The sequence below is a fragment of the Rhineura floridana genome, chromosome 17 (genome assembly GCF_030035675.1).
Source record: "Rhineura floridana isolate rRhiFlo1 chromosome 17, rRhiFlo1.hap2, whole genome shotgun sequence".
NCBI classification, from domain to species: domain Eukaryota; kingdom Metazoa; phylum Chordata; class Lepidosauria; order Squamata; family Rhineuridae; genus Rhineura; species Rhineura floridana.
The window spans coordinates 21,620,470-21,642,006 of NC_084496.1; the positions used below are offsets into that span (position 1 = coordinate 21,620,470).

Sequence of the window (21,537 nt, forward strand, 5' to 3'; positions counted from 1 at the left end):
ACGTACATTTGCCATTTATGAAGGAGTCGGAGTTGGACAGTAGAAAAATAGAGGAGTCGGAGTCGAAAGGTCTGGCATACCGACTCCACAGCCCTGGACCGCAGCACTTATTCTTTGGAACTCCCTCCAACTAGACAGACACTGTCTTTATTGTCTTTTAGTGCTTATTGAAGACCTTCCTCTTCCAAATAGCTTTTTAAGTGGAGATTTTTGTCCCAGTCTTTATATGTTTGACCTAGAAAATATATTTGAACAGATTTTCATTGTTGGGTGTTTTTATTGTTAAATTGATTTGGAAAGGAATTCTTAAATGAAATAAACACATAAATACAATTTTGCCACGTGGCAAGCAGTTCTACATGAATGGGTGGATGCCACGCTGGCTGCATAGTGGTCATCTGATGGCTCCATTACCTGCTCAGGTGGATTGGGCCCCATCATGTTAATTAGTGGGAAGACTAAGCTGCATTATATGAAGGCAGGGATGGGGAACCTGTGGCCCTCCAGATGTTGTTGGATTAAACTCCCATCACCCCTGACCATTGGCCATGTGGGCTGGGGCTGATGGGGCTTGATGCCCACAACATCTGGAAGGCCATAGGTTCACCACTCCTGTATTAAGAAGACTGAGCTTGTTCACATTTCAGAGGTTGCGAGCAGCTGCAGATATTTTTTGCACTTACCTTGGGTGATGAATGAGATTAATTGCTCTTTGATGTACGTGCCTCTCTCCATACAGCACCCATGGTGGACCTCTACAACACACCCAAGGGAGAATCCTTTCAGCAGGCAGAAGTCTCTACGAATCAGCCTCCCAGTTCAGTGAGTGACCAAAACACACAATCTCTGATTTTCCCCTGGACATGTGATTCTCTTGGGGAGACTTTTAAAAGCCCAAACCCAGGTTCCAAGCAGTAACCTCCCACTATTTGTGGCTACTGGTACTGGGAGCAGCACCTGCCATGGCTTTAGGGGAGAAAGCTTTGTGATGTCATTGTGATGTCAGGGAACCCTCTTTGCAAAGGAACTTTCCACAGAGACCCATCACAAGAGAAGGCAGGGAGCATTGCTCTTTCATGCTTTATCGTCAAAGTCTGATGGGACCAAAGAAAGATTCTGCCCCTCAAGCACTGCCCCCACAGCCAGTCACTAAATCTGGATCCCTCCCCAAATATGGGCCCTTTCAAGGGATCTTTGCCCATGTCCTTGTCCCACAGGGACAGCAACATGCACACAGCCGCACTCTCCATGCCTTTCTCTCCCTTTCCAAGGGACCCTTTGGAAGACAGCAGTGGGTGAGGCAGGTGGGAAGTGCCCCAGAAGACAGTGAAGGCAGCCAGGCAGTAGAAAAGCAGTTGAAGGTTAATCTGCCATCACCACCTGCTGCTGTCCCTGGTGAAGAAGTGAGAGACTTTAAGCTGAACCTCTATAACTCCTCATGAAGATCAAATCTTGCCCTGGGCTCCTACTGGGAGGAAGGGCAGGATATAAATTAAAAAAATAAAATAAATTAATAAAATAATAAATGTTGAGATCATACTAGTCAGGAACTAATTAATGCCTAATCCTCTAGTGGGGAGAGGCAGGCAGTGAGAGTGGAAGATGGTAAATAGGGCTCAAAGCTATAATTCCATTAGGAACTGTGATATTAGTCCGGTTTAGCTTGGATCAAGGAGTCAGCAAGCGTTGCCGCTGAACTTTCTGAATGACAGGGCTGTCATAGTTCAGTCTACAGGAGAGCTCATCAGGGCAACTGGCCCTTACTCAGCACTCCAGGCTTTTGCTCCATCTCCAAGTGACTGTGTGTCAGGCCCAGGATGTGACTCAGGAACCAGACCAGCGGTGGTAGTTAATTCGTGTTTTATTAGGGTAATGTCCAAACAAAGACTGCGTTTTCTCATGAAGCAATACAGGGATACAGGTCCTGCGGCATTGGGAGAAAGTTGACAGAGCAAGGGACTTCTTCCCGCCTGTTCTTTAAGAAGGGGCCAAACGGGCGCGCAATCTTTCACTCCTCCTTAACTGCCCCTCAGGTACTGCCCGCCTTCCCCCCCTTCTCTCCTGTCTTTTCAGCTGTCTGCGTGTGCGCGGTGAGGGGGGAAGCATCACCCCCTCCTCTTCTGAAGTTTCCGATTCCAGGATGGGGGATAGGGGAGGGGCTGATGGTAAACTGCCTCCCCGCTTTTCGGCTGTGAGCAGCCCTCCCTCTTCCCCCTCTTGCTCTGAGCCTGAAAGAGGGGGAGGCGTGAGAATGTCCAGGGAGGGCTCAGGCTCCCCGTTGCTAAGCGACCTTATCACTGGCAGTTCCTCTGTTTCGTCTTCGCTCCAAAGGGGGGAAGTTCCTCCCCCTTCCCTCTGCCATCCATCCGAATACTCTTCTCCCAACTCTCCAGGATCCAGCTCCCCGGGATTGGGACCCCAGCTCTGTCTTCCAACACTGTGGCAATATCATGTACCTTCAAATACTTATTGCCATGCTTATTTTTAATCGTTCTCTTAAACTTATAATTAAAAAGGAAAATACTAACAGTCCTAGGAGGAAGCACAGCATAGCACTTTGTGGGATAGATCAAAAGGGCAGTATTGGTCATTCCAGAGTGCATTCTAAGATAGCTCAAGACAAGTATAATCCAGTGCATTGTTATATACCAAATGGGGACGCAGCATGAATCATGGCATTCTGGGATAGCCGATTACCACCTCTTTCTCTTATCGTCTTCCCACTCCATCCCTGTGGCAGGTGGAGTCCGGTAGGGTCCGCAGCGCCTCTGTTGCTTCCACCAGTTTCCAGTTAAGCAGCCGCAACCCGAAGGATGTTCTGCGCCACCGCATATTCCACTTATCTGAACAACTGCGGGTAGAGAAAGCCAATCGGGATGACAATACCTCATGCTATGTGGAGCTGGTGAGCAAGGCTGACCGAGAGAAAGCACCCTCCATCCGCCAGGCCTTTGAACGTATCAACCAGCGCTCCTCAGCCAATATTGCCCAACTAGAACAGCGCCTACAGGATTCCTTAACCCAGCTGAGGAAGTTAGAACAAAGAGTTCTGACAAGTCAGGAAAGCAGCAGCAGCAATGCCACCACTCCCCAGCAGCAGCTCGCCACTGACAGAAACAGCATATCCCATCAGGTTTTCTTCAGCATACCCAGGATCCGCACTACAGAAACTTGCACTGTTGAGGAAATTAACCTCCCTTCCATTTCAGAGAGCAAGGAAAACGGGGCTTTTCTGGAGGCTGTCCCAAAGCAAATCCTTGAGGAGGAGAGCAGTCAGAGAGTGCAGGAGGTGAAGTCCCAGCTGCTTGAGCTTCGAGAAGATCACAAGGCCTTGGAGGATCAGTGGCACAAGTGATGCATGGAAGGCTAACAAACAGCAGATGATGGAACTGCTGCAGGAGGAAAAGAGGTGGGCACCTGCATTCTTGAGAACAGTTGGCTCCTGTATCCCATCTCCTGACACCCCATCCCCAGGTTTGATGCTTCTTGGTATCCTGTCTCCTTCTCCCCTATGCCCTGTCTCCCAGGTTCAGAGCCTGTGGCCCAGGATCTTCAGTGCTGTGCCCTCAGTGCCAGAATCCAGTGTTCTGTTACTGGATACAGGGACTCTTTGTTGAACTGTGTGCCACATTCCCTCCTCCATCTGCGTTCATACAAGGAGCAGGCCTTGTTGTTCACCTGTTGAGGTCCACACCCCCGCAGGGGGCTACACTCTGGCCCTCACTCTCTGGAGCACCTGCTCCTGCTTGCTATTGCTGCTTGTGCATCTTGCCCCCTCCAAGCATGCTTTCAGTGACAAAAGCAAGGAGGTGGAGCATCTTCCTCTGGATGGTTGCACAGATTGGACACAGAGGGAGAGGGCAAGCGTGTGGGCCCTAGAGTTTTGTCAATGGGCTCCCCAAAACCTGGAGCCAGCACTGATTCACACAGAGAGGCAGAGGCAGAGACACAGAATCAAGTCCATTTCCCCCACAGCGCTAATCCTATACCTATACCTTGGTAGAGGATATAGCTAGCTACCCTGTTCCTTCTGATTTCCTCCATGTTTTTCATGCTACATTTACCATATATGGGAACCAAGCAGAGCTTGGAAAAGTTACTTTTTTGAACTACAACTCCCATCAGCCCAATCCAGTGGCCATGCTGGCTGGGGCTGATGGGAGTTGTAGTTCAAAAAAGTAACGTTTCCAAGCTCTGGAACCAAGATACTGCTTTTCTTGTCAGGAGAAAAAGGAACAGCTATCATGTTCTTAGCAATGAGAGAATTCTGAAAGTCAGAGAAGACAGACTCAGCCTCCATAGAAGAGCACACAGAATGACACATTTTAGAGCAATGGGCACTCTGAAAGCTCATTCACTGCAGTAAATGCAAACATACCTATTTTCTTCTAGGGTCAAGCTGGGGTGGGGGGCAGTTGGCAAGGTTGAAGCAGAAACACACTACTAATAGGTTGGTAACTGTGATGTCATTGGTAGCCCTTCTACCTTCACCAGTCCTCACAGCAGATTTGCATTTTTTTTAAATCAAGAAGGCAATGAATAAAAAGATAACTGTTCATGCAAACACTTTTAAAATAAAAAAGACTGCCCATCTGACTCATGGGATGAAGGGCAAGACTGATAGCTGAGCTACCATTTGGTCTGCTAGTATGCACATCTGACATTTCACTTATAAAGCCAGAAGGAAGCAAGGTTTGCAATGCTACAGAAGCATTTGTTTTGAGCTCTGTTTTTCTAATAACCCACCCCCACCCCATTCTCAGACAATTCCACTTCAGCAGTGAGCACAAACTGGCTGGTAACTGTTCAACGAATACATACCATAACAGTTAATTCAACACAGACAGGATCACATCTCCTCCAGTATCAATCCTTGGGGCTAAACTGGCCTGGTCACATGCCCTCCTAGGACCTGATCCTCATGAACACCCACAAGTATTATTTCTCACTATTCTTAGATCCCTCGGGGGGGGATTTGATTCAGTTCACATTTAAAGCCAAATTTATCAAATTTGCACTTTCCAAAACAATGAGAACCAAAACACAGCCATCCTTCCAAATTTCCACTTATCTGAATTTTGCGACGCAGCTCTCCAATTAAGCAACGTGTGCGCAAAATGAATATATTGGTGAAAATGACATGCAAAAATGCATATTAGGATAAATTGCTTGCAAAAATGTGTACATTAGTCAAAACAAAAATGTATTTATAAGGAGAAATTTGCACTAAAATGCTGAAGAATTTTCAAGACTTAAAGAAAACACAAATTTAAGATGAGAAAAGTGAGACTCTGAGAGAACTTAGATTAACAGATGATTCCACTCCTCGTTCAGTGCCCTGTTGTTTCCCTCGTGCTGTTTGGTGCCCTTCATGCTGTTAGGCACCCGTGGCCCTCTCTCTTCTCCTTCCTCAGGACGAACCTGCTTATCTATGTCTTGTCATTGGAAGTGCCAAATGAGGAAGCAGAGCCAGCTCAGCCATAACCCATTTACCAGCAGTGCTTGAATTTCAGTCTGTAATAAGATCAGCCAGTTGGCTTTGGGGACGGGAGGGGGAGGGAGAAGAAAAGGGGAAATGTGGGACACAGGATCAGACTGTAGAACCTCACTCAGCCCGACTTGACTGTGCCACTCTTCTTCAGGTATTTTATTTTATTTATTTATTTATTATATTTCTATATTTTCATCTGGAAGTGCAGGTAAATGACGTGATACAGATAAATCTCAACGAGATCACCAACCTCAAACATGACCTGGCCTGCACTAAGAAGATGGTCTACCAGTCTTACGAGATATCCCGGGACATCTGGGTAAGGGAACCCCCATATCTAGAAGCCCAAGATGCATGGTGTCATTACGAAGGGCAGGGGGTAGGGCAATGGAGTAGGCTTTATGTTACTGGCCATGACAGAATGTGTGGTTGTTGAGCCCATGAGGAATATGGCAAATATCAGTGCATTTCTGGGGGAATGTCATCTTATGGTGATTGTAGGATGTCAGAAAGCTTCAGAGGATTCAAGTTAATATTAATTAGTGTATATACCTTAGAATGCTCTGTTAGAGGGAGGGGCACTGCTATGAAGCTTTTTGTAGAGTGATACCCAAGGGATGTTAGATTGATTCAAGCTATAGCAATTGACCAGTGGATGGTTCCATGATTCGTATGCTGAAAAGCTCATTATTGACATGTATTTCTCTTGCACGGGTTGAAATGCCATTAGCAGATGAATTGTGGGGCCTGTAATAAAATGATTCAGTGTGGTATGCTCCTGTTCAGGATATTCCATTCCATTTCCCCTTCCAGCAGTTTTATATTTTCTACCCCAAAAAAACTCTTGAGTAAACATTTCATGGCTGCTGAGCATGCTTAGTTCCACTGGGCAATTTTGCAGGTTCCCCCACCCTTTGTTTTCACCAAACCTTTTTGTGTACTACTTCTGCAGACCTTGAGGTTCCCCTGAGCCTGTTGATACCTCTCCTTTGTGTGTGGATTATGCAGCTTGGTCTATATAAGGACTGGCTGATACTGACTTTGTACTTTCTCCTTGTCTCTTTGCCAGGAGGTACTGGACTCCTACCAGACCCGGCTGGCCAAACCGGAAATGCAGCAGCAGACCCAGCAACAGGAGGCAATGGAGCTGCCCCAGGCCAGTGTATATAAACTCTATGGGCAGCTCATCATCATCATCATCATCATCATTTTATTTTTATGCCGCCTTTCCACGTAAAATTGTGCTCAAGGCGGCTTACAACAAGGTGAACAAAAATACATGTTCCTGCTGCTGACCGTTGCCACTATTCTCTTGGTGTGTGTCTCCACTGTTTCAGCTTGTGCCCTTCCTCTACTGCGCACTCGCTGGCGTGCCCTAACCACTCTGTTTGTGATCATCTTCATAAGTGCTGCCTGGAACTACTTGCCTGTCATTACCCAACTGGAATGGAGAACATGGCTTCCCCCAGCTTGGTAGCCAGAGAACAAAATAGCACACAGATCTCCAAACCTCTGTCGGGAGAAAGACAGAGGGAATGTAACTCTGTTGGTTCTCCTTGATCTCTCAGCAGCTTTTGATACCATCGACCATGGTATCCTTCTGCGGCGACTTGCGGATTTGGGAGTTGGAGGCACTGCTTGGCAGTGGCTGTGCTCCTACCTCGAGAATCATCTCCAGAAGTTGGTGCTTGGGGAGCATTACTTGAATCCCTGGGTACTCCAATATGGGGTCCCGCAGCGTTCGGTTCTGTCCCCCATGCTTTTTAATATCTATATGAAGCCGCTGGGTGATGTCATAAGGAGATTTGGAGTGCGTTTCCAGCAATATGCTGATGATACGCAGCTCTACTTCTCCTTTTCATCTTCTTCAGGTGAGGCTGTTGATGTACTAAACCACTGCCTGGCCGCGATAATGGACTGGATGAGAGCTAATAAACTGAGACTCAATCCTGACAAGACTGAGATGCTGTTGGTGGGGGAGCTCTCTGCCCAGATAGTTGATGTCCGACCTGCCCTAGATGGGGTTACACTCCCCCTAAAGGAGCAGGTCCGTAGTTTGGGGGTCTTATTAGATCCGCTCCTGTCACTGGAGGCTCAGGTAGCCTCGGTGGCACGGAATGCGTTCTACCAGCTTCGGCTGGTAGCCCAACTACGACCCTATCTGGACAGGGAGAACCTCGCCACAGTTATCCATGCTCTGGTAACCTCTAGATTGGACTACTGTAATGCACTCTACGTTGGGTTACCTTTGAAGACAGTTCGGAAACTTCAGCTGGTGCAGAATGCTGCGGCCAGAGTTCTTACTTGGACTAAAAAATCTGACCATATAACACCTGTCCTGGCCCAACTGCACTGGCTACCAATATGTTTCCAGGCCAGATTCAAAGTGTTGGTTCTTACCTATAAAGCCCTTAATGGCATCGTACCGCAATACCTGGTGGAACGCCTCTCCCGCTATGTACCTACCCGTTCGCTACGCTCGACGTCGAAGGCCCTTCTCCGGGTTCCAACTCATAGGGAGGCCCGGAGAGCAATAACTAGATCTAGGGCCTTCTCAGTGGTGGCCCCCGAACTATGGAATGCCCTCCCTGACGAGATACGCCTGGCGCCTTCTTTGTTATCTTTTCGGCACCAGGTAAAGACCTACCTCTTTGCCCAGGCATTTTAATTTTAATTTTAATCTTAATTTAATCTTAATTGTAATCTTATTTTGATTTTTGTTTTCACCTTGCTTTTAAAATGTTTTTATTCTTGTATTGTGCCCACACTTACCTGTATTTTAGTGTGGTTTTATTCTGTTGTACACCGCCCTGAGAGCTCGTCGCTATAGGGCGGTCTAAAAGTACAATAAATAAATAAATAAAATAAATAAATCCATCCTAGTGCTTTCCAACACTCCCTACTGCTGATGCTTATTTACTTATTTATTTGTTTATTTATTCATTAAAAAACTAAGAGCCTATCCCTCTGTGCTTTCCCATTTGCCGGGTTCTCCCAATGGCTATGCCAAGCTACACATGTTAGTTAATTGAAAAGCCATTAGCCATGTGACAAGCCTCACTCTGGATACCAACACCCAAGATGGATAGAAAACCTACAAGGTGTTTGGGGCACGGGTGGGTGTCAGTGTCCATGCTAAGCTAGGAGATTCATCATAGGAGAGGGGGAGAGAGAGGGCACACAAAGGTTGTGTTAACTGAGTTAGATATGAAAGAAAAGAAATGGAACTTGACAGACCTGAGGTAGAAAATCCATTTTGTACCCTATTACACCCTAAATAACAAAAGGCACTCTCTATGGCAGTGTTTTTCATTTACAGCTCCTGTTCATGTCAATATGATTTGTACTGTAGAGCTTCCCACTGGATTGTGCCCCGTGGGTTAGATATGATTCTCTCCCATTCTTCCACTCCTAATAATTCCAAAAACCCTCCTGCCTGAGGTAAGCACTTCACCGTGCCTCATGTCTGTCAGTATGCATTTGCAAGCAATGAAAACTACACCTCTCTCTCCACCCAGTCTACAGTCATTACTCTGGCAACTAATGCACCCCCCAATGCATGGGGATGCACAGCAAACACTGATGAGCAAACAGCATTGTTTTGCTGTATGGTTTGTAGGATAAAAACTTTTATACAGAAGTTAAAAATTTATTCTCTAGCTCACTCTTGCTGCTGCAATTTTTTAAAAAAATTTCCTATTGCATTTCTAGCTGGATGTTCCTGGGACGCAATAGGTTTTAGTATCAAACACTATGTACAGAATGATTCCAGTGGAGCCATGCTGGGGAGAAGCACTAAGCCACTGTGATGTTCAAGGTGGCTCATGTAGATTCTCAGTGGTTCAGCCTCACAGCAGAATTACATCTGCTCCTAGACAGAGCTAGAATACATCCAATCTTGTTGAGGCACACCTTGGAGGACAAACTTTATTCACTTGCCTCCCCCTCCCCATGGACTAATCCTCCTAGGTACCAGTGAAAATGCTGTATGAGGGGCAAAGCATCAGAATAGACCCTGCATGGACAAAATGTTGGCTAACTTAGGACACATCTGTCAGTCCATCCCTCCACAGGAATGGGTGTGCTGGACTCTAGGGCAGTTTCAGTGCTGGAAGGGCCTTGAATAAATTTATTTTATTTATTTAATTAAGCTTATATACCGCCCGACTAGCAACAGCTCTCTGGGCGGTGAACATTAAAAATACAATAAAAATAACACAAAACTGTACACAAAACTGTACAGTCTAAAATCAAAATATAATAATTTACAATTAACAGGAATTAAAATGCCTCAGAGAAGAGAAAGGTTTTAACCTGGCGCCGAAAAGATGATAGTGTCGGCGCCAGGCTTTACTTGCTTTACAAAAGCTATATGCTCCCAAAAGGGAACCCCCTTTGTTCTGCCCCCTCCTGGAAGACAGGGTGACAAGCGGGAGACTAGTTAAGGATCACAGCTGAGGGGAAGGAGTGCCCAAGCAACTGCTGATGTCCCAGGAAAGGTACAGGAAGATAAGATATTTGAGCATGGAATTCTGCATCCTTCACTTCCATCCAAAAACAATTCTTAGAGAAAAGCAGAAACATTTCCCAAACCATAGGAGAAATAGCAGGGGCACAGTTCAAAGGAGAGGATCTGCAGAGATGACAGGTCAGTATTTCATATGCTCAAAGAGAATCCATACAGCACAGAAGGAAGAGGAGGCTCTCTCAGTCACTGAGGCTCTCCTGGGAGGCAGAGTCCTGTCTTGGTGTCCATCCAGGCAGGGCGCTCTTATGATGGTGATACAGAAGAGTTAGAGACAGAGGAGACCTCAGTACGGGAGGTGGAGGAGACTTCAGAGCCATCATCTACCTTCTTGCCAAAGAGTTGCAATATGCAGTTACGGAACTGCCAGGGACAAAAGAAGAGAGAGGGTGGGAAGTTAATCAGAACTGGTGGCTAGTTCTGCAGTCCTCCAGCATGTGCTTATACAACATAATACACAAGGCCATTCATCCCCCATGTGGTCTTCTGTCCATAAATCCCAACCCTTACAACTCTCTGGTTTTCAGTACTCAATATCTTTTGGCTAGCCTCTAATTGTCCATTTTGGAATATAGAAAATTACCTGTCTGTTCATGAAGACATAGATAATAGGATTGTACATGGTGGCGCTCTTTGCAAAATAGGCAGGTAGGGCAGCTGCAAGGGGGTGGAAGACATATCCTGGGTTGGCAGCAGCAAAACAGGCAAAGAATGTGTATGGTCCCCAGCAGAAGCAATAGGCAAGGATCATGACCACCACCATCCTTGACACTTCCCTCTCAGCTTTCTGTGTAGATTCTGACTCTTTCTGCTGGGCAGCAATCTGTGCAAGAGGGAGGTGGAGTTAAAGATGGTGTGTAGATTATTCCCACACATAGAACAGGGGAGAGAAGGCCTCAGCCTGCCTTGATTGTGGAATTCTGGCAACAAACCTGGGCTAGGTAAAACAAGGGGGGAGAGACCTCATGGGAGGCTATATCCATGCATGTTTAAATCAGGGTATCTTCTCACAAGCAAAGTAATGCAAGCTGAGGAAAAGGGAAGAAATCTGGGCATCCCCACTAGATCTGGCTAGTAGGGGGACACCAAGAAACTAAACAGGGTCAGGTGTGGTGGAGCCTGCTACACAAATTAAAACCCCACTGTATTTGTGGGATCTTGCTAGGCATGCAGCTACAGAGTGAATGCCCTACTTTGAGCTGCATTGTTACCAAGGGGTTTCCATTGTGGAAGAAGAGGCATCCAGGGTGCCAGTGGTAAAACGAGGGCATGACAGAGAATTAACAATTGTTAGTGGGATCCCACATAGTAATTCCAGAGGTATGATAGTTTCACTTTGGGAGAGATGCAGTTTCAGAAAGAAAGCGGACAGAATAGAGGGTGAAGATTTCTGTGTGAAATTATTTACTGAGCCTGAGGGAGAGTGAAGACATGCAGATTCAAACTAGGAGGTGGAATCATAGTGTAGTGTGGATGCTCACTGCATGGATAGCCAGCCACACTTGAAGGTAGCAGAGAATGATGACACTCAGTGGGATGAAGCAGCAGGTGATCATGAGCACAATCATGTAAGACTGAACACCAGGGTCATCACTGCCACTGAATACATCTGGACCACACGATGTCTTCAGACCATGCGGCCAGTACCTAGAGGATGGGGAGGGGAGAGAGGAAGATCATTTTCACACACAAGACTTAAATCACATTTGAACCTCTTCCATCACTATTTTTATTAACAACTGTCCTTTGTCAGGACAGTTCAAAAGAAAAAAGCAGAGCAGTAGCATTTGTGATATGAATGAACTTTCTGACCGATGTAGGTTTGACATTCACATGACAAAGTGATTGACACAAAACTGTTTTAAGCTTCATCCTTAAATGCTCAGTGTCTGAGGAAGAGCTTGAACTAAACACCCTGAGTTGATTTCTTACTCAACCTTCACAGCCCCATTAAAATAATCCTCTCCCCAGATGCCAAAACTACATCTAATGTTTTATGGATTGTAAAAGAGACAGTTTTTCTCACACAGTAAGGAGATCCATGACTTAAACCAGCCTTTCCCAACTAGTGGGCCACCAGATGTTGTTGGACCACAACTCCCATCTTTCCTGACCATTGGCAATGCTGGCTGAGGCTGATGGGAGTTGTGGTCCAACAACATCTGGTGGCCCACTAGTTGGGAAAGACTGACCTAAACTATTCTTCCCTTGTGATCACTGCCCAGCTTGAACAACAGTTCTGTGTTGCTTTGGCATAGCTTGTGAAGCTTGTCCTGCTAATACAGAACAGTTGAAAGAAACAGAATAGGGCCTAACTTCCCCCTCCCTATCATCAGCCCTTCCTTGCATGTCCATACACTTACATTACTCTCTTCTCTCCATTGCTGCTTCCTGTCCAAATCCCTCCTCACACTCACCTACTCCAGCCAAAGATGGGTGGTGCTGTCCAGGAACAAGACCACACCCAGGAGAAGACAATACCAACCATGGCCAATTTGGCATCAAACTTGACATTTCCAAAAGGCTTGCAGACAACAACCCAGCGCTCCCAGGAGATAATGGCCAAAGACCAGAGAGCTGTGATGCCTGTTGGGGGGGGAGGAGCAGAGGGAGCAGCTGTCACAAGGAGGGGAGCATGGATCCAAGAGAGACATCTAGATTGGGACTTTGGGACCTTCCCAATTAATCTCCCATTACCTGGCTTTTTCAGCCACTAAAATGGGAGTGTAAAATAGCAGTTGAGGATGTTGCAGACCAAACTGTTCTACTGAGACCCTTGCTAGACACTATAGCTAGTGAGTTCTAGAATGCATAAAAGTCAGATGAGGGAGACAGCCAGGGATGAGGGGGCTGACACTCCTTCCTCCCTATAAATTCCTGACAAGGAGAAACATGGTTGAAGGAAGGTGGTGATCTTGGAAGACAACAAGACTGTGGAATGCAATTACATGGGGGTAAATGTATAATCAAATCTAGGCGGAATGACATGGGGAAGGGAATGGAGGGAACATGGGTGAAGCAGAAAATATGGTACATAAGTAATTCAGCAGCCTCTTACCACAAGCAGACACTGTATATCCTTCCACCACACACATGGGATGGCCAAGGATGAAATAGCCAAAGATCTGGTTGATGACGCTGATGGTGCTGGCATTAACTGTCTCACCCAGATCAGCTACTGCCAAGTTCACCAGAATCCAGTTGAGTGGATGCCGTAGCTTCTTAAATTTGGCAGTGGCCACCAATACCAAACCATTGGTGAAGACTGAGGCAATGACCACAAAGATCATCCAGAGAGATGTGATGTTGTAGACCCATCGTGGTGCAATGTGATAGTTTGGACCTTCAAAAGGGCCTGACAAAGGAGGAAAAAGGTTAGGCGTTAGAGGGATCCCAGCCAGCTTCATGAGTGAATCCATCAGGAACCTACTCTACCAAAGCAAGAAAAGGCATCGTCCTATATTTCTTAATGACCCTTCCCTTCCACTTCAGTTCATCCACCAGGAAAACGGATGACTTTGCATCTCTCTCTGTTTTGCACACTAAGACCCACACTTGCACCATCTGAGGACCTTTCCCCGCCAATTCCCAAAGATCTTTCCAGAACCTTTTCCAGAAACCTCTGGAAAACCTCATTTCTCTCACACCTGCTCCCTAGACCTTTGTGATCAGAGTCGTAACCAACTGGAGTACTCATCCCTCTTGCTGCTTCCCCTGCTCTAGCAAGGTTCAACCTCACCCCAGTGAACCCCCATGTCCAATCCCCAACATTAGCTTGCTACCCTGATTTCTGATACCACAGCTGGGCTCACCACGAGTATTGTTGCTGTTGGTGTAAATAAACACACTGTCTCTAGTGGTTTCATCATCGTCATTGAGCCGGCGGGCAGCAAATGCAGCCACATCCCAGGCTTCTGTCATGGCCTTTGCTGCCTTTTTTCCCACCTTCCACCTGCCCTTGTTGTTTGCTGCCCTGTCCGACTACCTCACTTTGGCTTTTGCTTTCCCCCTAGATGCTTTCTTTTTGGCCCTCTTTCCCTTGCTACCACTCAGTCTCTCCCAACTGCCTGATTGTGCCAGCGTCCAAGGCTATACTCATTTATATACCCATCCCCCCAGGTGGATTAAGCCCCCGGCTTGGAGAACAAGATCCCCAAAGCCCCTAAACATTTTATCCCCTAATTGGGCTGTGATTTGGACCCTTCCCTATCTCATTTTCCTCCTTCCCCCTCCCCGTTTGCCATGGCATGAAAGACTCATGCGTATCCGGCGTCACCATGGGTGTATTTGCTGGACACTTCAGGTGAGGGATGAGCATGGAAGGGTGATTAGAGAGTCAAAAGAGCTCAGCCAATCCCTCTCAGAATGGTCCCTCCTTGCAATTTCCTAATGGCCCATTTTTTTAACTAGGCCAAATAATGTTTTGGCCCAATTTTCCTACAGCCAGAGATGGCTGTCTGTCATGAAGCCAGAGTTCCAGCCCACCATGGACTCACAGATCATTGTGCCACAAAACAATACACCTCAGAACAGCCTGTCCTGTGCCAAGGCCAAAAAACAACCCCTCCAAGCCTTCTTATATAGAATAACAAGCACATTTTTCGATGGACTTGATATGTTGACTTCATTCACATTGCCCTCCACCCTGTACCCATTCACATGATGCCCAAATAGTCATCATGCAACTGAATAAGCACACCCCTAGCAATTTAATGCTTGGCATAGGGCAAAACACACCATGGGCCAATAACTGTTGTGGGGTCCCAGGGCCAGCTTAAGGATTTCTGGGCTTCTGTGCCAGCAAGGTATAGAGGAGGGCAGGAGAACAAACTAAGAGTCCTCTGCCATCAAGCAAGCACAAGCCGCATGCCAAAATGTTTGTTTTTAAATGTCACCTTCCATCTCACAACTTTATCATTCTCTGTACTAGTATTGCTATTGAGTGACACACAGCTGATTGGAACTAAAGAGGAAATAAATACCTTTGTTCATCTTCCTCAGATCCTTCAGGGAACAACTTCAGAACTGAGTTCCAGGGTGCAACTGCAGAATGAGCAGAAAGGTCCCAAAACACAGCAGAGCTGGATTACCACAGTTTTAAATCAGTGACATAATATGCATTACTATCTAAACAAGGCCCCCCCTGTAAAACCATTTGAAGGTACATACAGTATAGCATCTGAAGAGCCCCCTCCCTGTAAGACCACTGAGTCCAGAGTCAAACGTACCTAACTGTACCACTGCTCAGGGCTCCTCAGTGGGGGCCCTGCCTACTTCTGGCCCTCAGCATCTCCCCATCTTGATATCCTCTGGTGCCAACAATGTATGGTGAACACCATTCTGCCTACTCACAGATGCAACCTAATCATATATGTGGTGCTACACTTTGAATATGTTGTACCCTGGTCCCTGGTCACATCAGAGTTCACATACCCTATAACAGGGGTTCTCAAACTGTGGTCCATGGACCACCAGTAGCCCGCGAGCTTCATTCAGGTGGTCCATGGCATGTCTGTGAAGACCGCTTTCAGTGTGAATTCTGTGGAATTCAAATTGTAATACAATAAAATACAATATATAAGAAATAAAAGAGGCAATCAAAATATAAGTAAAAATCATGCAACATCTAGTACAGCCCATTACATTTGCTACAACAGGCAGGAAAAAACATGAAGTGGTACACCAAGACTCTTGGAAATTTTAAAGTGGTCGGGGGGGGAGTTTGGAAACAATTACCCTGTAATATAGGGCCTACTTCCTGACTACCTGGTTTTGCACATGAAATAAGCCCAGTGTTCATTCTTCAGTGACACCCTCCTAACAATCAGATTGGTCAATACAAAGCCAACACCCACCATGGCCAGTGACAGGGTACTATTGGTAATCTGTTTTAGTCATACATTTTGCTTGCTTGTTTATTAGATGTATATGCCATCCTTTGGCTAGCAAGCTCTTGCAGTGGCTTACAAAGTCAAAAGACAACTCCCAAAAGGATGCAGATACAAATACTTACTAGAGATCCAGTGTGTGTAGTGCTTAGAGTGCTGGACTGGGACCTGGGAGACGAGGGTTCAGATTCCCACTTAGGCATGAAGCTCACTGGATATGACCTTCTGCCAGTCACTGCCTCTAAGTCTAACCTACCTCACAGGGTTATTATGAGAGTAAAATGGGAAGGGAGAGAAGCCCATTTTTGAGCTCCTTGAGGGAAAGGCAGGATAAATGTAGTAGTAATTTTAGTTTAGTTGCTCCACAGACCATAAACACCATATGCAGTATAGACTTAAGACACGCACAGCAGAGGGAAAAACACACAATACATATGTATATAAATGAAATAAATAAATAGAGCAGAGCAACAAGCCAGCAAAAAGGAATTAAAGTCACCAGATTAAGACTAATGTTGAGAATGATATGCTGGGAGGCCTGGACAAATAAAAACGCCTTTGCTTAACAATAGAAAGACACCAGATTTGCTGTTGGACGGGCATCCCTGGAAGGGTGTTCCACGTTTGGGGTTCACACCTGAGAAGGCCCTCTTTCCTGTCACTGCCTAACTTCAGAGGGGGGAGGGAGAGACTCAAAGAAGTGCCTCCGATCATAAACATAACAACCAGGTAGCCTTAGTGGTTTTTCAAGATACTCAGGTCTCAAACTATTTAGGTCTCTCTTAAAAAAAAAAAAGATCAGCACCAGCACTGGGAAAATCCAGTAAAATGCAGATTCTTGCCAAATTCTGGCCATAACCCAACAAATTCTACCATGGGTCCATCCACATCTATGAATAGCGCTGCACTTATAATTGTCCCCTATCACTTCCTTGTTCTCCTGTGGCCCTAACTTTTGCCACTTTTACAGTGGCTGCCATTTCATAGCACTTTGTATGCATGGGTACATCATATACATACCACGTTTAACTGGGCAGTATGTAAAACTACATGACAGCACCCTTTGCACAGTGAAGGGGAAGGGGCATGGGGGCTCTAGAGAAGCGACATAAGGCAGCAGATGTGTGTGTGGGATCTGAATTCCCAAATCTCTTTTGTAAACAGGCTAAAACTGGGAAGCTCGGAGGATGGCAACAAGGGAGAGGGCCTTCTCAGTGGTGGCCCCCAAATTATGGAATTATCTGTTTGTTGAGGTGCGCCTGGCGCCAACACTGTTATCTTTTCGGTGCCAGGTCAAGACTTTCCTCTTCTCTCAGGCATTTTAGCATGTGTTTAAATTTTTTTTAAATTTTATAATTGTGTTTTAAATCGTTTTTATAAGATGTGTTTTTAAATTTGTATGTTTGTTTTAATGTTTTTAGTTACTGTAAACCGCCCAGAGAGCTTCAGCTATGGGGCAATACATAAGTACAATAAATAAATAAATAAATAAATAAAACAGCACCTCACAGCACTGCACAGATTATTTCACGGTACATAAAATGCCATTGGGGCACTATGTGCTACAGCCTGAAAAATCATGGCTACAACACACACCCCCCATCAGATGGCTACATGGCCTTTAATAAGTGCCCCTTGAACCAACTGAATCCAGTTCTCTTGAAAGCATAGTAACCACAAGGCTCCAGTGTGATCTCCAGGGCACTACAATATCTGCTAAAACAAGGGCTCTCAAGCTTCCTACCCCCATGACCCACTTAAGTCACCCAAAAACTACTGAGGCCCACAAGTCACAGAATGGTGGTGCAGGGACAAAGCCAGCTGCAAAATGGTGGCAGGTGGAGGCAGAGTTTGGCATAATCAGCTGGCAATTACTGAGATAACTTTCTATGGATATCCAATCCATCTTCGGAAATTGCTAAATCCTTTCCTACAGCATTTTCCTTGTGGCAAGGAGTTCCATAGCTCAGCTTTCCTCAAGTTAAGTGCAGGAACTTTCTCTGGAGGCATTGTGACTCATCCTCCCCATTTTGGGCAGAATTTGCTGTTCCAGAGGCTCTAAGTGGAAAAGGCTTTTTCTTGTATATTTTCCCTTTCTATCCCCACATGCCTCTCAATGTATCTTTACCCATCTCCTGAAATGTCTTCTTCCATTCTCTTTTCACACTCAACTTGTACCTTATCCCCTTCCCCTCCCAAACTGCCAGTTTCTTTCATCCCGCTTCCTTGCTCCTTTTACATGCATATCTAACTATAACAGCTTTCCCCTCTTATCACCTTTCTTTTTATTTCCAGTCTGCTTTGCTTGTTTTAATATATTAACCTTTTTTTTCTCACTTTCTAATTTCCTTCAAGAGAGCCAGTGTGGTGTAGTGGTTAAGGTGTTGGACTGCGACCTGGGAGACCAGGGTTCAAATCCCCACATAGCCATGAAACTCACTGGGTGACCCTGGGCCAGTCACTGCTTCTCAGCCTCATGAAAACCCTATTCATAGGGTCGCCATAAGTCGGAATCGACTTGAAGGCAGTACATTTAACATTTTTAATTTCCTTCAACACTTCGTCCTGCACTTGCCCTTCAGAGAAGGGAGACAGACCGACGGGCCATCCTTCCTTCTCTTCCCGGCTACCTTTATTTCAGCATGCTGGTGCTAGCATTGGGCTTGATACACACCACACATTTAAAGCACACGGGGATCCTGGGGACAGTAGTTTTCCCCCTACAGAGCTACAATCCCCAGCACCCTTAACAAACTACAAGTCCCAGGATTCTTTGGGGGAAGTTGTGAGCTTTTAATGTATGGTGTGTACAACAGCCTTGTTCGAACCAAAAGGCTAAGGACTAGCTATGACTAGTGGAGGCTGGCCCATTAGGGCAAATGGGACACTGCCCCACCAACTTGAGTTTGCCCCCAACCAGCCCCCACCTGCCTGCCTTCTTACTTACAACCCATCCAGGAGGTGACGACACTGCCTGTCAGCTTCCTCTTCCTCAGTCTCACTTTCATCCTTGTAGAACTCAACAGGGAGGAAGATGGAGAGGAGAAAACTAGAATTAGCTGGTTCTGCTTGTCGTTGGCTCTGGCTCCACCTACTGTTGGTTTCCCTGCCTTCCTCCCTCCCAGTCCCAATGGGCACCAAGCACCACTGCCTAGGGCAGAGCAGGGCAAGCAGGGTAGGAGGCACCAGGAAGCCTGTGGCACTGAGGCCCACCTTCAAGTGGTCCAAGGTACTGAGAAACGCTACCCTACAACATACACTGCAACTCTCCATGTTTTCCAGCTGAGGACCTGAGCCATTTCTCCTGGTCATCATTTTTTAAAAAATCCTGAAAGTGGTCTGAGAGAAGCATTGCTCATGGTGAGCTCATGTGGTTCTTTTGTTGCAGCACCAATCGTGGTAAATACAGATCTCTGCAAAATCTGTAATCCAGGAATAAAAGTGAGAAGAGTGTATACATCATGAGCAGCAGTCCTTCTTTCAAATTCTCCTCAACTTAACAAAAAATCAAACTATTGCCTTAGGTTTGAAACCGGTTCAAGTTCCAAGGCTTTCCTCAAACAACCTGGGAATTGCAGATTTGCAGCTTACTGTGGAGACTCAGCTCCTGGACACTCACAGAGGCATTTTGTCCAGGGTCACCTTAAACCTGGTAACACCACAGCTAATATGCTATGTACACATTCTTCGAGAATTAGAATCGTAGAATAGTAGAATTGGAAGGGGCCTATAAGGCAACACCCCTGCTCAGTGATACCTGTGTGGCAAATAATAAATAATAATAATAAATTTAATTTTTGAGTCGCCTATCTGGCCGAAACCACTCTAGGCGACGTACAACATTAAATTCAACAATACATAATAATACAATACATAATAAAATACAGCGCAGTCAACAATAACCATTTTAAAAAGCGGCAGTACAGGGCCATCAATAGACAATTTTAAAACAATATAAAAAAAAATTAGCCCACCCCGGGGACCCCAAAGACCTGTCCAAAGAGCCATGTTTTTAAGGCTCGGTGAAATGTATCTAGGGAAGGGGCATGGCGAAGATCGAACGGGAGGGAGTTCCAGCGAGTGGGGGCCGCCACTGAGAATGCCCTCTCTCTAGTCCCCACCAACCTAGCTGTTTTCGTTGGTGGGACGGAGAGAAGGCCCTGTGTGGCTGATCTGGTCGGGCGGCTTAGTTGGTGGTACTGGAGGTGCTCCTTCAGGTAAACTGGGCCGAGACCGTATAGGGATTTAAAGGTTAAGACCAACACCTTGAATTGGGCCCGGAAAACAACTGGAAGCCAATGTAGATGAAATAACACCGGCGTGATGTGATCATGGCGGCAGCTGTTTGTAAGCAGGCGTGCCGCCGCATTCTGCACCAGTTGTAGTTTCCGGACCGTTTTCAAGGGTAACCCCACGTAGAGCGCATTGCAGTAGTCTAAACGAGAGGTAACCAGGGCATGTACCACCAGTGGGAGCTGATGAATAGGAAGGTAGGGTTTCAACCTCCGTATGAGGTGTAGTTGATACCAAGCTGCCCGGCTCACTGCCAAAATCTGAGCCTCCATGGACAGCTTGGAATCAAGAACAACCCCGAGGCTGCGGACCTGATCCTTCAGGGGCAATTTTACCCCATTAAGATTCAGGTCAGCAACACCCAACCTTCCCCTGTCACCCACAAGTAGCACCTTGGTCTTATCAGGATTGAGCTTCAGCCTGTTTCTTCCCATCCACCCACTCACGGATTCCAGGCACTTGGAGAGGTCTCTACAGCCAACTCCGGTGAAGATTTAAAGGAGAGATAGAGCTGCGTGTCATCAGCATATTGGTGACATCGCAGCCCAAAACCCCTGATGATAGCTCCCAGCGGTTTTACATAGATGTTAAATAGCATGGGAGAGAGGATAGAACCCTGTGGTACTCCACAAGTGAGGGGCCAAGGGTCTGAAACCTCATCTCCCAATGCTACCTGTTGATGCCTGTCAGAGAGAAAGGAACGGAACCACTGTAAAACAGTGCCTCCGATTCCTAATCCCTCCAGGCGATCTAACAGGATACCGTGGTCGACGGTATCAAAAGCCGCTGAGAGATCCAGGAGGACAAGAAAGGTGGATTCTCCCCTGTCTAGTGCCCTCCTCATATCATCTACCAGAGCGACCAAGGCTGTTTCAGTACCATGCCCAGTCCTGAAACCCGATTGGTATGGATCTAAATAATCCGTTTCATCCAAGTGTGCTGACAACTGGTTAGCCACCACTCGCTCAATGATCTTGCCCAAAAATGGCAAATTCGAAATGGGGCGAAACATCCACTCCCAAAAGGAAAGGTCATCCGGCTTGAAGGAATTCAAAGGTTTGTAGAAGTACAAAATATATTTAGGAGGCTGGGCCTGGCAACCAAGAGGACTTCTGTATCTTTAAAAGTTGTGCAGGGGGAAGGGAGAATTCCACCTTGTGGTTTTTTCCATTATAGTGTTGCAAGAACACCTGCACTTGGCTGACTTTCTCCTCTCCTAAAGATACAGGATCGGTGTCAGGCCCTGAATCTGGCAACCCTATCTATTGTAGGTAGAGTTTGATGGGAACTGGGAGATTTCCATTGTATCCTTACACAGAGCTTATTTTCTTTTTAGTCTG

At 46.2% G+C, this 21,537-nt stretch overlaps 1 protein-coding gene and 1 pseudogene across 1 annotated transcript; one reads left to right on the forward strand and one right to left on the reverse strand.

Moving 5' to 3' along the window:
* The first annotated feature begins 744 nt into the window (after positions 1–744).
* On the forward strand, positions 745–6,968 carry LOC133372078 (testis-specific protein TEX28-like; annotated as a pseudogene).
* Positions 6,969–10,262: 3,294 nt separating this feature from the next.
* Positions 10,263–13,952, reverse strand: LOC133372128 (red-sensitive opsin). Its single transcript, XM_061600452.1, has 6 exons — positions 13,829–13,952; positions 13,075–13,371; positions 12,434–12,602; positions 11,498–11,663; positions 10,600–10,839; positions 10,263–10,379 (listed from the first exon to the last, which is right to left on the reverse strand). The coding sequence occupies exons 1-6, from the start codon at positions 13,935–13,937 to the stop codon at positions 10,263–10,265; spliced, it is 1,098 nt and encodes a 365-aa protein (XP_061456436.1). The 5' UTR covers positions 13,938–13,952.
* Between the last annotated feature and the right edge of the window lie 7,585 nt (positions 13,953–21,537).